General features: G+C 26.2%; 1 protein-coding gene across 2 annotated transcripts in view; it reads left to right on the top strand.

The window, feature by feature from the left end:
• The first annotated feature begins 3,435 nt into the window (after window positions 1–3,435).
• LOC111677383 (NAD kinase) overlaps window positions 3,436–15,007 on the top strand; it is a 26,043-nt gene continuing 14,471 nt past the window's right edge. Inside the window, exon 1 of one of the 2 annotated variants that reach the window (XM_023438487.2) lies at window positions 3,436–4,005. In XM_023438487.2, coding sequence (XP_023294255.2) covers window positions 3,719–4,005 — 287 coding nt within the window. In that variant the 5' untranslated portion in view covers window positions 3,436–3,718. Of the gene's footprint in view, window positions 4,006–6,222; window positions 6,570–15,007 lie in introns of those variants that run through there. The other variant, XM_023438490.2, reaches the window with a different exon arrangement.

The following is a 15,007-nucleotide window of genomic DNA, read 5'->3' as shown; positions in this document are numbered from 1 at the left end:
TACTATAGACTAAACTATAGACTATACTATAGACTAAACTATAGACTAGTCTATAATCTAGTCTATAGTCTAGTCTATAGTGTAGTCTATAGTCTAGTTTATAGACAAACTGTAGACTAGCCACAGTGCAAGAAAAGAAATCCAAATATTTTTTTCTCTGTGTAGGGTTTAACCAATTTGTTTAGATCACTCATAAAAAAAATGAATTACATTTTTTCGTTTTGTTTAGCATTTTTTGATATTCAGAATATATTTTGTTTAGATATTTGTTCATGCATTTGAACGCATCAGTTGAATTTTGACTTTTAACACGGACAGTTGTGTTTCATTTAGTGTAAATAATAGTAATAATAAATTACAACAAAGAGAGATAAATAAATACAAAAAATAAATGAAATAGAAATTAATTTTAATTAAAAACTTAAAATTATACGAATTAAATCATAAACATAAAGAAATTTTATAAAAAATGCAAAATTAAATATGGAATACTAAAAAATTTATTATAAAATATAAGATTTTCTTAAATGATAAATAAAATAGTAAAAAATTTATAAAATATTGAAATAAAAAGTAAAATATTTTTAAAAATTAAATAATAATAAAATACTCTTCAAAATACACTAAAAAATAAATAAAAATCATTCAAAATATTATATAAATAAATAAATGTATTAAATATTAACTATTCAAAATTGTATGTTTATTTTGAAATTTTATTAAGATTTTCTAGAAAAGAATTATGTTGGTAATGCTATAATATTTAAACTACATAATTATTAAAAAAAATTAAAACATTTTTATAAAAAAAAAAAAAATATTTTTTATAAAATTATAATTTGCCATAAATAATTCACAATAACATGAAAGAAGAAGATTTAGCCATGGCACGCTCTTTAGTGGCCGAAAGTCAAGAACAATCTTCTTCACCTGGAACCTCACCAGCACCACTAAGACGTACCCGAGTCCAGGATTTAATTGAGAAAAGAAATCAATTTAGGTAAGTTTTAAATTTTAAAATTTTTAATGTTTTCTTTTCCATTTTCAATACACGTGAATGGTATTGAAACATTATTATAATATTTGCATTTTATTTATTTAAAGTTATTTTTAGCTTTGTTATGTTTATTTTTAGGTAATTTATTTTATTATGTTAATTTATCAAAGAGTTTCCTGTGGGAAATTTTAAAATAATTATGTAAACATTACTGTATACAAACATATTGTATGTGGTATATTTTTATGAATGAAAAATGCAAAAAAAAATAAAATACAAATATTTGCATATAAACAAAAGAAAAAGAGAGAGAGGATAAAGCCGAAATGCTCACACAAAAATTTATACAAAATATATACAAAACAAGTAAAATTCAAAATATTTTGTCATAGCAGAGTATTTTTACAATAACCTTAGTAATAAAAAAACGATTAAAAATTAATTTGCTTTTTAAAACAAAATTTATATATAAATTAACAAAATACTTAATAAAAAGTTTTATTTTAATTGCAAACGTTTTAACGGTTTTTATCACACTCCTAATATGTATGGCAACATTTGTTTCATATCTCTGTCTGGCATTACTGCTTTCAACAGTTTATTTACCTTTTGCTTATTCAACACAGCAATGCTGTTATTGTGTGAAAAATTAACAGTAGAGCTACCAGATTTAAAAAATACAATATTTTATGACTTTTGAAAATGTATTTGTAAAATTTATTTAATTTTTTAAACAAATAAATTAAATTTTCTGTAGAAAAATGTCTATTTGTGACAGTTTTAATAGAAAAGCGTTTTCTCGTAAGAGTTTTTTTGGAAAATTATTTTCTAAGACAGTTTTCTATAGAAAATTGTTCTATAGAAAACAGTTTTATACAATTAAAACTTCTCGTTGTTTAGCCTCCTCGAGAAAATCGTTTTATTTAGGTAGTTTCCTATGAAAATCCTTAAAAATATGATTTTTACCGTTTTCATTATATAGGTTTATTCTTGAGAGAATTTTCTATAGAGACGACATCTTGTGGCATTTTTCTGTGACAGTTATCTACACGAAAGATGTTTTTAAAATCTTTTGTACAGGAAAAATTTTCAATAAAGAAGTTTTATTAAGCATTTTTTAAGAAAGGATTTTTGTAAGTTTTCTTTGAATTTTTTTGCTATAGTAAGTTTTATATAAAGTTTTTTTATGAAACACTTTTCTTTCCAAAAGTTCTGTGGATTGAGAAAGTTTTCTATAGAAACATTTTGACACAGTTTCATATAGTTTCTTCTTTAGACAGTTTTCTATTGGAAATTTTCTCTTGAGGTAATTTTTTGCTATTGAAAAGTATCTTCTTTAGACATTTGTTTAAAGAAATTTCTTTTCTAGATAAGGTTTTTAATAGAAAAGTCTCTTTTTTAGAAACCTATTCATAAAGAAAAATTATTTTTTGTGAGAATTATATTCTGTTCTATAGTTCTTTTAGAGTTACTATAGAAACAATAAATTTATATAAAATTTTCTATGAAATAGTTGCATTCTAAGTAAGTTTTTTTATAATATAATTTAATTTTGAAAACGTTTTCTATAGAAAAGTTTTTTCTTGAGTAAGTTTTAATAATATTATTTACTACATTTTATTAAAAATAATATTTTCTAACCTCATGTTTCTTTAAAAACAGTTTTAAAATTATTTCTCATTAAAATTTCGACTTGAGACAGCAGTATTTCGTAATTTTCTATGATTTTCTAGTAAAATCTTTTAATTATTTTTCTAATTGGAAAGCTAATAGTAGTATTATATAAATATTGTTTTTATGATGTCATTTCTAATATAATTTAATTCAAATTAACTGATTTTTCAGTATTTTAATAGTAAACTTTTTTTACTTAAAAAAAACTCCCATTCAAGCGTTTTTTACAACATTCTATGTTAACTCGTCTCTGTTGTTATGACATTTAAACATTTGATATGGCATCCCTCTGACAGACAGCTGATACACATTCATTATTTTGTCTCTCTCACATTTAGTTGGTGTTGTATTTTTGTGTCTTTTTGTTATTTTTTCCTATCCTCGCGTATTAAAGTAAGAAAAAAAAAGAACTAGTTGAGGAATTTTTATTAAAAAAAATAATAATTATTATAAATATTAAATTATAATCTAAAAGTTTAACTACTTTGCATTAGTGTTAAATAAAAGAAAACTTAAATATCTTATAAAACAAATATTTCTACAGTTAAAAACTATTTGCACCAAATTTAATAGAAAAAGTGAAATTTTTTTCCAATTAACACAACAAAAGAGTATTTTCTTGGTCTTTTTGACAAGTGCTGCCGTGTAGTAGTAGAAGTAGTAAAAACTCTAAAGAGAAACAAAATTGTTTCTTTGAGAGTGTGTATGTGTGTGATTAGTGAGGTGCATTAAATTGGTCAAGTTTTGCTTTTGTTGTTTTTTGTATTACCAAATAACCCACTAAGAAATTGAACATATTAATAAATTTTGTTTCAAAAACCATTAGCATTCCAAGCCAACAACAAGTAATATACAAAAAATAAGTTAAAAGAATTAATAAATAATTAAATAAAAACAAGTTGTTTTATTACCTATCTCTGGTGGTTATCTACGTCAAACTTTTTACGCCTTTTATTTATCTTTTTGTAGAAAAAGTTTATTAAATATATTTAACATTCGCTACAATCAATAAAAAGTGTTACAAGAATTAAGACAGAAACAACAAAAATGTCCAAATCACAAATAAATGGTTTATTTAATAGCAATAGCGCCGGCAGCAGCAGCAGCAATAATAACAAAATTTTTACTGCCACCCATTCCACCCCCACTGGTGCTGTTGGTGTTACAGCCACAGCTGCTTTACAGTGTACCCCCTCTACAACAAATGCTGCTGCTGTAGCGGCAAAAGATCATTTAAGTGTTAATCGCATAAGTGCTGGTGGTAATGCCTCTTCGGCTCCGGGTCCTGGAGGAACAAATTCCTCGCCTGATGTGGAAGCTATGAGGGAGTGGTGGTAAGTTTATTGTTTGTTATGATAAAACAAATTGTTTTTCTATTTTTGACATTATGTTTTTATAGAATTAAAGTTTTATAGAGCAAAGATTCTTCTTTTAAAGTTTTCTACACAGAAAGAGCTTTCTACTAAAACGTCTTCTTTAGAGAAAGTTTTCTAGAAAAAAAATTTTTCTAGAGAATGTTATCTATAAGTTTTGTGTGGAAAAGCTTCTCCTAAAGACTTTCTTAAAAAAAGTTTTTTATTTAAAAGATTTTTTAGGAGAAAGTTTTCTATAAATATTTTCTTCTAGAGTAAGTTTTCTAAAAAAAGTTTCCTGTAAAGAAAGTTTTCTAGAGACAGTATTCTATAGGAAAATTCCTGTAAGTAAAGTTTTCTAGAAACAGTATGCTATAGTAAAATTTATTCTCTAGAAAGTTTTCTATAGAAAAGTTTCTTCTAGAGAAATATTCCATTAAAAAATATTCTTTACAAGGTTCAGAAGGCTCTTTTAATAAAAGTTTCTTCAGAAAGTTTTCCTTGGAAAATTTCTTCAGAAAGAGTTCTTTTGTTTTTCTTTAGAGAAGTTTCTTCAAAAACTTTTCTTTAGAAAAGTTTTTTCAAAAGCTTTTCTTTAGAAAAATTTCTTTAGAATATTCTTTTTAAGTTTTTTTTTAAATTTTTTTAAGAGAAAAGTTTCTTCAGAAAGTTTTTGTTAGAAAAGTTTCTTCGGAAAGTTTTTGTTAGAAAAGTTTCTTCAGAATGTTTTTGTTAGAAAAGTTTTTTCAAAACTTTTTTTTAAAGTTTTGTTGCATAGATTTCTTTAGAAAAGTTTTCGTTAGAATGTTTTTATTTATAAAAGTTCCTTCAGTAAGTTATCTTTGGAAGAGATTCTTTAGTAAGTTTTATTTAGAAAAGTTTCTTCGGTAAGTTTTCTTTAGAAAAAAATTTCAGAAAGTTTTCTGTAGAAAACTTCAGAAAGTTTTCTGTAGAAAACTTCAGAAAGTTTTCTGTAGAAAACTTCAGAAAGTTTTCTGAAGAAAAGTTTCCTCAGAAAGTTTTCTGTAGAAAAGTTTCTTCAGAAAGTTTTCTGTGCAAATGTACAGTTTCTTCAGATAGTTTTTCGTACAAAATTTTCCTCAGAAAGTTTTCTGTAGAAAAGATTCTTCAGAAAGTCTTCTGTGCAAAAATACAGTTTCTTCAGATAGTTTTTCGTACAAAATTTTCCTCAGAAAGTTTTCTGTAGAAAAGTTTCTTCAGAAAGTTTTCTGTAGAAAAATTTCTTCAGATAGTATTCTGTACAAAAGTTTCTTCAGAAAGTTTTATGTAGTAAAGTTTCCTCAGAAAGTTTCTTCGGTAAGTTTTCTGTGGAAAGTTTCTTCAGAAAGTTTTCTTTACAAAAGTTCTTTTAGAAAAATTTCTTCAGAAAGTGTTCATCTTGAAAATGTTTTCTTGAGAAAAGGATTTTCAAAATTCACTAAATTTAAAAGTTTATAAAACTTAAAGTAAAAATGAAAAAAAAAAAATAATTTTAGAAAATATTTAAAAATTTCACTAAAAGTTCAAAACTTCACTAAAATTTAATGTTTCACTCTGAATTGAAATTGTCACTAAAAATAAAATATTTTTGAATCAAAAATTGTTGTTGAAACTTTCTGGTTTAATTATTAATTCCGACACACGTTTTTTTCAATGTTTTTAACCAATTATGGTCAATAAACATTGAGAAATCTTATCTTGGAAATGGAAAAAAAGAACCATCACATCTACTAAACAAGTGGTTAGTGGTGGTGTTATATTTCTAGCCTTTTGACTTCTTATCAGACAAAATTTAATAAAACTGATGTTGAGAATGTTAAAGTGTGAGTTTGAAGAGTGAAAAAAAAATATTTAATAAAAAGTAAACAAAAGAAATACAAAAACAATTATAAAAAACAATAACTGAGACATATAAATCGAGTTATAATAAAAAAAAAAAATAAAATTAATAAAATAACAAAAATACACATATAAAAGTTAACGCTTGCGCATTAAAAATTACTTTTTTTACCGACAAAAGATCTGAATCTCTTCTTTATAATTTGTGTTTTTTTTTTTGTTTTTTTCAAAACGTTCGTCAGTCAATGTGTCATCTGTGTTGGGTACTAGTAAACAAGAGAGTAATGTGAAGGGAATGATTGTGAAATGAAAACAAAAATTGCAATATAAACAATATAATTTCCCGCTTTTAAGTAGTTTATTTACAAAATTACTGCGGAACATATTAACGAGAGAATTTATTTATTATTTTTAAAAAATATTTCGAAAGATTTAATTATACAAATCTTTAAGTGTTAAATAAGATTTTCAAATTTATGTTTAGTTGTTTTAAAAAATATTTTCTTTAAAACTTAAAGTGTGCGAACAAGTGTATGCTGTCGTCTTCTAAGTGTCAAGTTTAAATTCTTTTCAATAAATCTTTAAAAATCTAAACGTTGTCTGTGTTCCGTCTTTTAAGTGTTTCTTAACGTTTATGGAAAACAATTTGATAAAAACTGATCAATCAATAGAATTTAAATTATCAACAACTTCTATGGCCTTTTATTGTAAGTGATTTTTATTATTCTGTTTTATTTTTTTCTCAATTCTATCATCTATCAATGGTTTCATTTATTCATACATATTCATTTCTCTTTTTATAGAATTTATTTAATTATTTATAAAAATTTTGTATTATTACCGTGTGCGCTGGCTTGCATTTTATTTATTATTGATTATATAAAGCTGACATGAAACTTGTTTTTGTCAATCAAATTATAATTGAACAAAATAAATGTATTCTATATCTACTTAAAAAAAATCTGTAAATTAAATTGCATAAATGTGTCTTGTCTAATATGCGAAGCATTGATAATTTCTTAAGTTTGATCAACTTAGAACTGAGCGTATCATTTGGAATGTTCGAACAAAAAAAAAAAAAAAAAAAAAAATTGTGCCTTTAAAGTCACGATCATTTTTTATGCGCCGTTTTATTTTCACGATTGTCTGTCTAGTCGTTTCTGTTTCCCTCTATATTTTTCTCATATTTATTCCAATTTCCGATATAGAATTTTAAATTGAAATATTTGCTTTTTATTATAAAACATAATGGGACCAACTATAAATTTTCTTTAAACTTTTCAATGAGAAATTTTCTATAAGAAATTGTCTATAAGACACTGTCTTCCCAAAGCAGACACTTTTCTAAACGAAAACTGTCTTCCCAAAGAAGACACTTTTCAAAACGAAAACTGTCTTCCCAAAGAAGACACTTTTCAAAACAAAAACTGTCTTCCCAAAGAAGACACTTTTCTATACGAAAACTGTCTTCCCAAAGAAGACACTTTTCTATACGAAAACTGTCTTCCCAAAGAAGACACTTTTCTATACGAAAACTGTCTTCCCAAAGAAGACACTTTTCTAAACGAAAACTGTCTTCCCAAAGAAGACACTTTTCTATACGAAAACTTTCTTCCCAAAGAAGACACTTTTCTAAACGAAAACTGTCTTCCAAAAGAAGACATTTTTCTATACGAAAACTTTCTTCCCAAAGAAGACACTTTTCTAAACGAAAACTGTCTTCCAAAAGAAGACATTTTTCTAAACGAAAACTGTCTTTCAAAAGAAGACACTTTTCGAAACGAAAACTGTCTTCCGAAAAAAGACAATTTTCTAAACGAAAACTGCCTTCCCAAAGATGACACTTTTCTAAACGAAAACTGTCTTCCAAAAGAAGACACTTTTCTAAACAAAAACTGTCTTCCCAAAAAAGACACTTTTCTATACGAAAACTGTCTTCCCAAAGAAGACTCTTTTCAAAACGAAAACTGTCTTCTATACGCAAACTGTCTTCCCAAAGAAGACACTTTTCTATACGCAAACTGTCTTCCCAAAGAAGACACTTTTCTAAACGAAAACTGTCTTCCCAAAGAAGACACTTTTCTAAACGAAAACTGTCTTCCCAAAGAAGACACTTTTCTAAACGAAAACTGTCTTCCCAAAGAAGACACTTTTCTAGGGGAAAAAAGGATTACGTAAAGTAACTGTTTTGTTTATTTTCCATCCCTGTTTGTCATTATTGTTTACATGAAACTAATTGCAATTGAAACTAAACACTTCAAAACTTTTTTAAACGAATTCTTTAAAAAAGAATTCCAAAATTTTGTTTTTTTTTTTTTGTCAATAAAAACAACTTTAAAATTTAAAAGACAAGTTAACAAAGAAAGAGAGAAAAAAACAACCTGTTCATTTAAAAGAAGCTACTGGTTGGTAAAAAAAAACCAAAAAGACAACAACATAACCTTGATCTGTTTAACACACAATAAACAAGATGATGCATGCCAACTATAAAAAAACAAACAAAAATATTGACTTTTTTTCTAGGCAAAAATTAAACAACATTCCTTCCAAAAGAAAAAAAAGCCACCTGACACTTGAGATCTGAAATCTCACAACTATTAGCGAAAGTGTAAAATATTTAAATAAATACAATAAAACAAACTATGGAAATAATAATTATGAAATATTTAAAATGATCGACGTTAATGACCAAGTTAAAAATACTATTTTAATTTTAGTTCCGGTATAATTAACGAAAAATAACAAAGAAATAAATAAACGAAAAATTCAGATTTATTTATACATTTACTATAATCGTCATACACAAAAAGTAAATTTGAATTTTTAAACTTGTTTAAATATTCCATTTTAAAACCGTTATTTTATGTTAAAAACACAACATTGTTTTTGAAGAAAAAGAAATGTCAAAAAACCTTTTCCGTATGACAAATACATATTTACCCAGAAAAAAAATAACTAAAAAGAGTAACAAAATAAACACAACAACAAAAGGGTTATTGACCATCTATGTAGCTCCAACAACAACAACAAAAAAATTTAATATAAACAATCATGTCTGTCATACAACGGTAGAAATTGACAGAAATCTGCAAGAATTAGAGCAGAAATAAAAATAACAATTTCTTTGTTGGGGCCATTGTTCGTAACCCCTTTACCCCGCTACTACCTTCTGAAACTAATAATGACACCACTTTTTGAAACTAAGAAGACACATTGTCTTCCCCAAGAAGAAACATTTGCTAAGTTTTTTTTATGGTCTAAAGACACATGTTTCTAAATAATAGATAAATTAATCTTTATGCAGATTTTATAAATTTAGTACCTATTATTAAGTAGTAAATATTTTGGTACTTTTTTTAGTACAAAAGTTTAGTATTCATGTAGTTGGTAACTTAAGTTGTTTTTAAAAAAATTGTTCATATATTTTTTTTGTTAGAAGGTTTAGCACGTATATATTACTTATTACTACTTATTTGCTCTTGGCTGGTGGTATGATTTTTGTGTAAATTATTTTATACTTGACATTAATTTGAAATTAAAATTGCCATGGAAAAACCTCATTGCTAAATGTTAAGAACATTATATTATACAATATATTTGCCAAACATATGTATATAGAAAAATATATAAAATATATTTAATATTTTAAATAACTGCTAATTGATTGACAATTTTCTAAAAGAAAAATTAAATGTCAACAAAAATTATTGAGAATTCTAACAGGTGTAGGATATTTTAGAATATTCTTAAACATTTAAAAAAAATTAAATTTAATTACTTATTTTCCATTCAACAGCGTCAAAAGACATATGAAATCTTAAAAAAGAAACTGTCTTCTCAAAGAAGTCACTTCTCTATATGAAAACTGTCTTTTAACAGAAAACACTTTTCTGTACGAAAACTGTCTTCCCAAAGAAGAAACTTTTCTAAACGAAAACAATCTTACCAAAGAAGATACACTATTCTATACAAAAACTGTCTTTCACAAAAAAATCTATACGAAAACTATCTTTCCAAAGAAGACACTTTTCTGTCTTCCCAAAGAAGACACTTTTCTATACGAAAACTGTCTTCCACAAAAAGACACTTTTCTAAACGAAAACTGTCTTCCCAAAGAAGACACTTTTCTATACGAAAACTGTCTTCCCAAAGATGATTATTTTCTATACGAAAACTGTCTTCCTGAAGAATACAGTTTTCTCTATGAAAACTGTCATCCTGGAGAAGACAATTTTCCATACGAAAACTATCATTCTGGAGAAGACACTTTTCCATACGAAAACTCTCTTTCTGGAGAAGACACTTTTCTATACGAAAACTGTTTTCCTCGAGAAGACACTTTTCTATACGAAAACTGTCTTACCAAAGATGACTATTTTCAGACTGTCTTCTTTAAGAAGACGCTTCTATATACAAAAACTGTATTCCTGATGAAAACACTTTTCCTGAATAAGACAATTTTCTATACGCAAACTTTCTTTCTGAAGAAGACACTTTTTTATACGAAAACTGTCATTCTGGAGAAGACACTTTTCTATACGAAAACTCTCTTTCTGGAGAAGACACTTTTCTATACGAAAACTGTTTTCCTCGAGAAGACACTTTTCTATACGAAAACTGTCTTACCAAAGATGACTATTTTCAGACTGTCTTCTTTAAGAAGACGCTTCTATATACAAAAACTGTATTCCTGATGAAAACACTTTTCCTGAATAAGACAATTTTCTATACGCAAACTTTCTTTCTGAAGAAGACACTTTTTTATACGAAAACTGTCTTCCTGAAGAAAACACTTTTCCTGAATAAGACAATTTTCTATATGTCTTATACGAAAACTGTCTTCCTGAAGAAGACACTTTTCTATACGAAAACTGTCTTCCTGAAGAAGACACTTTTCTATACGAAAACTGTCTTCCTGAAGAAGACACTTTTCTATACGAAAACTGTCTTCCTGAAGACGACACTTTTCTATACGGAACTGTTTTCTCCAAGAAGACACTTTTCTATACGAAAGCTGTCTTCCCAAAGAAGACCAAAAGAAGACACTATGCTATATGAAAACTGTCTTCCCCAAAAAGACACTTTTCTATACGAAAACTGTTTTCGCCATGAAGATACTTTTCTATACGAAAACTGTCTTCCTGAAGAAGATACTTTACTATACGGGAACTGCCTTCCCAGAGAACACACTTTTCTGTATGAAAATTGTCTTCCCAAAGAAGTCACTTTTCTATATGAAAACTGTCATCCTGAAAAAGATACTTTACTATACGAAAACTGTCTTCGCAAAGAATACACTTTTTTATATGAAAGCTATTCTATACGAAAATTTTCTTTTCCAAGATCACATTTACGAAAACTGTCTTTCCAAAGAAAATACTTTTTTATACGAAAACTGTCTTCTCAAGAAGATATTTAACAAAATTATTTGAATTTCATTAGATGTCAAGAGATTGATTTACTACATAAAACGTGATGTTTTTTTCCAAAAAAAAAATAACTGAAATAAAATATCTAGAATTAAGAAAAAAAATTGTTAAGTAAATCCCCTTTTAAAAATAATTTATTACTTTGTTTTTTTGTTTAAGAAAAAAATTGTAAATTACAAGTAAATTCATTATTATTACCTTAAAATTAAAATCATAATTTTCCGGAAAACTTTACTATTAGACACAAAGGAAAACAACAAATAAATCCTTGTGAATTTATTAAAACTTTTTTTTTATAAAAAACACAAAAGAAATAAATTAAAAATCAAGTCGATGGCAATAAATCAATAACAAAAGATTAAATAAGAAAATTGAGCATAAAGATATGACGCATTATTAAACAAAAAAAGAAAATTGTTTAAAGAAAAGGCAAATTAATTAAATAATTAGCAAAGAAAAAAACAAACAATAAAAACTAATTGATGAAATTTACAAATTAAATAAACAAAAGAATTGTTTGTTTAGTTTAAAGGAAAAACAAGAAAATTTTTACAAAGAAATTGAATTTAGATACAAAAACTATTACGTTTGTATTAAAACAGTAATAAGTAGAAACAAGTTCTGTATAAGTAATTATTACACCTCTGGCTCTTTTGACCGAAACTTAAGTGTAGCAAGTTGGTAACAGAAAGAAAAAAAACTTGGTCAATTGAGCAATAACTAAAATACTTAATAGTTTTAGTAGCTAGTAACTAATATAGGAAAATAGTTTAGTAGGTTTCTAGTTATGGCGAAATAAAAAAAATATAAATAAATTTAAGCGCCATTCAAGCAGTTAACCACCTCTACGTATAATTTACAAGTTTGTCACCACTTTTGTAATAAATTCAATATACGTTACGTTTAAACTTCATTAATAATAATGATCATTAAATACATATTGATTATAAAGCGTGAACACAGAGAGGAATGTTAAGGAATTGAAACTTGTTTTTGTTGTTGTAGTTGTTGAATGAAAGGGAATTTTGTGTTTTTTTTTTCGCTTAACATATTTTTGTTTTGTTTTGGCCCTGGAGTTTGTTAGTTGTCTTTATTGTGTTGTTGTGTTTGTAGTATGTGAAATAATGTCAAATTTAATTGTTAGTAACGGTATTGATTGTTATTGACCATCAATAGTTTGTTTTTTTTTCTTGTTGTTGGGGTCTTTTTAAAGAACATTAAATGAACATTTGTTTAGGTCTGTTTAACTTTTTGTTTACATTTTGTTGATTTTTATGTCTTCTTGTGTTTAGGCCCCAAATTGTAAGTTTTAAATAACAACAATTTGGGAAAAAGAGAAAGCTTTTTTTTGTAAATTTATTTAATTAAAATGTTGTAATTTACTTGTCATGTTTGATTTTCGTTAAGATAAAACAAATTGATGACTAATGCTAACTTTTAAAGCGGTATTGAAGTGAGAGAGAGAGAAAAGAGAAGAGAAACATGGTCACAAGAAAATTTTACATTTAGTGCAGTTCAATACGAAAACTATCTTCCTCAAAGAAGTTCTATATAAATGCTATATTCTCCATGAAGATGCAGTTCTATACGTAAACTGTATTCCCAAGAAATCACTGTTCTAAGGAAGTGTCTTCCCAACGAAGACACTGTTCTATAGAGAAACTGTTTGCCTCAAAGAAGACACTTTTCTATATGAAATCTTTTCCAAGAAGACTACATTCTAGCGGAAAACTTGCTTCCCCAAGAAGACATTGTTCTATACGAAAACTGCCTTCCCAAAAAAGACACACTTTTCTATACGAAAACTGTCTTCCTAAAGAAGACACTTTTCTATACGAAAACTGTCTTCCCAAAGAAGACATACTTTTCTATACGAAAACTGTCTTCCCAAAGAAGACACTTTTCTATAAGAAAACTTTGATCTTTCAAAGGCAGATCCTCTATGATCTATTCATGATCTTTTGAAATATTTGTATTTTAGCACTAATTTTTTAAAAAATGAATTAACATTTTATAGTTCTATTAAGAACCTCATAAACAACAAATTCATATTTTTTTAATAACATTAACCCAAATAATTTGGCAGAAAAAAAGATCATTAATATACTTATATAAACACAAAAATATATAGATTTTTTGCAAAAATGTATAACAAAGTCAACCAAATATTTTTGAAAACACTTTAAGTACATTTTTTCTTAAATAAAACAATACGTAAACACTTTTTTTCAATATAAACAAATTTTTTTTCTGTTTTCGTTTAACACAAAAAAAACCGTCAATTTAAACATAAAATTATTTGTACGGACCACATAACGCTTTTAAAATATTAAATAACCGCCAAAAACAAAACGAAAACAAAAATTAAGTATACACAACAATTTATATATAAATTTTTGTTTTTTTTTCTACACTTTATAAGCATTTTTATGCATAATTTTATTTAAGCCAAGTTAATAAATGCTAACAACTAGTTTACAAAAAATATTTTAAATACGATTTTAAACGAAAAACACAAAACACGCGATTTGTTTATTTAGACGCACGATTTCTTTTGAAGTTTTTTTTTCAGACTAGACCAAAAAACAATAACAACAAAAAAATTTAAAAAAATTATTTAAAAAAAAGTTAAAAACCACCAACCAGTAAGTCAAAGTGTCGAAGACCAACTGATTCAACAGTTTTTTCGTATTTTCAAAACAAAAGTTTGCACTTCAGCCACAAAAACAAAAAATCTTTAGAAAAAAAAAAAAACACAAATTACAACACACCACAACAAAAACAATAATAATATAAAAACCAAATAAAATAGCAGCAGAATAAACAAAAAATCAACAAAACCCAGCTTTAGCAAAAAAAAGCTACAACAAAATAAAATAAAATTGAGTTTACAAGTACAAAAACAACTCATATTAAACCTAATAGCCATATAAACAACTAAAACTCCAACAACTTAAAACCAAACAAACTACAACAACAATTATGTATAACTATAACAGTAGTAAATTTAAATGTTAATTATAAAAAGCAAAACGTTTTTTTTAACGGTCAATTTTCTTTAAACTTTATCTCATATTTATGCTCTTTAGTACACTTTGCTCAAGCTCAACTTAAATGTTCTCTTTTGCTCAAAATAAGTGTTCGTTAAAGTAAAACTAAAAACAAAACAAATACTGTTAAGTGCTGCCCCTTTTAAATAAACAGCTGATCACTACTTTTAAGCAAAAACACCAGGCATGGTAATGTCTGTTAGAATGATAATATTCGCATAGAAATGATCTTTTTTGGGAAAAGAGTTTTAGACAAGTATCTTCCTTAGAAAGAAAGTTTTCGTATAGAAATAATATCATCTTTCGGAGTACAATTTTCTTTAGTAAATTGTCTTCTTTTGAAACATACTTTTCATTTAGAAAAGTATCTTTTGGGAAAACAATTTTCATATAAAACAGTGTCTTCTTTGACAGACAGGTGAAGACAGTTTTCATATAGAAAAGTATCTTCTTTGTGACGACAGTTTTCAAGTAGACAAGAATCTCTTTGAAACGAATGCTCTCTTCTTCTTCTGTTTTCATATAGTAAAGTTTCTTCTTTCGTAAGACAGTTTTCTTATATAGAAAAGTGTCTTCTTTGGGAAGACAGTTTTCTTATATAGAAAAGTGTCTTCTTTGGGAAGACAGTTTTCTTATATAGAAAAGTGTCTTCTTTGGGAAGACAGT

This window comes from Lucilia cuprina, chromosome 6 (assembly GCF_022045245.1).
Source record: "Lucilia cuprina isolate Lc7/37 chromosome 6, ASM2204524v1, whole genome shotgun sequence".
NCBI classification, from domain to species: Eukaryota; Metazoa; Arthropoda; class Insecta; order Diptera; family Calliphoridae; genus Lucilia; species Lucilia cuprina.
Note: the sequence above shows the minus strand (reverse complement) of the source record. Positions and strands in the feature narration are given on the sequence as shown.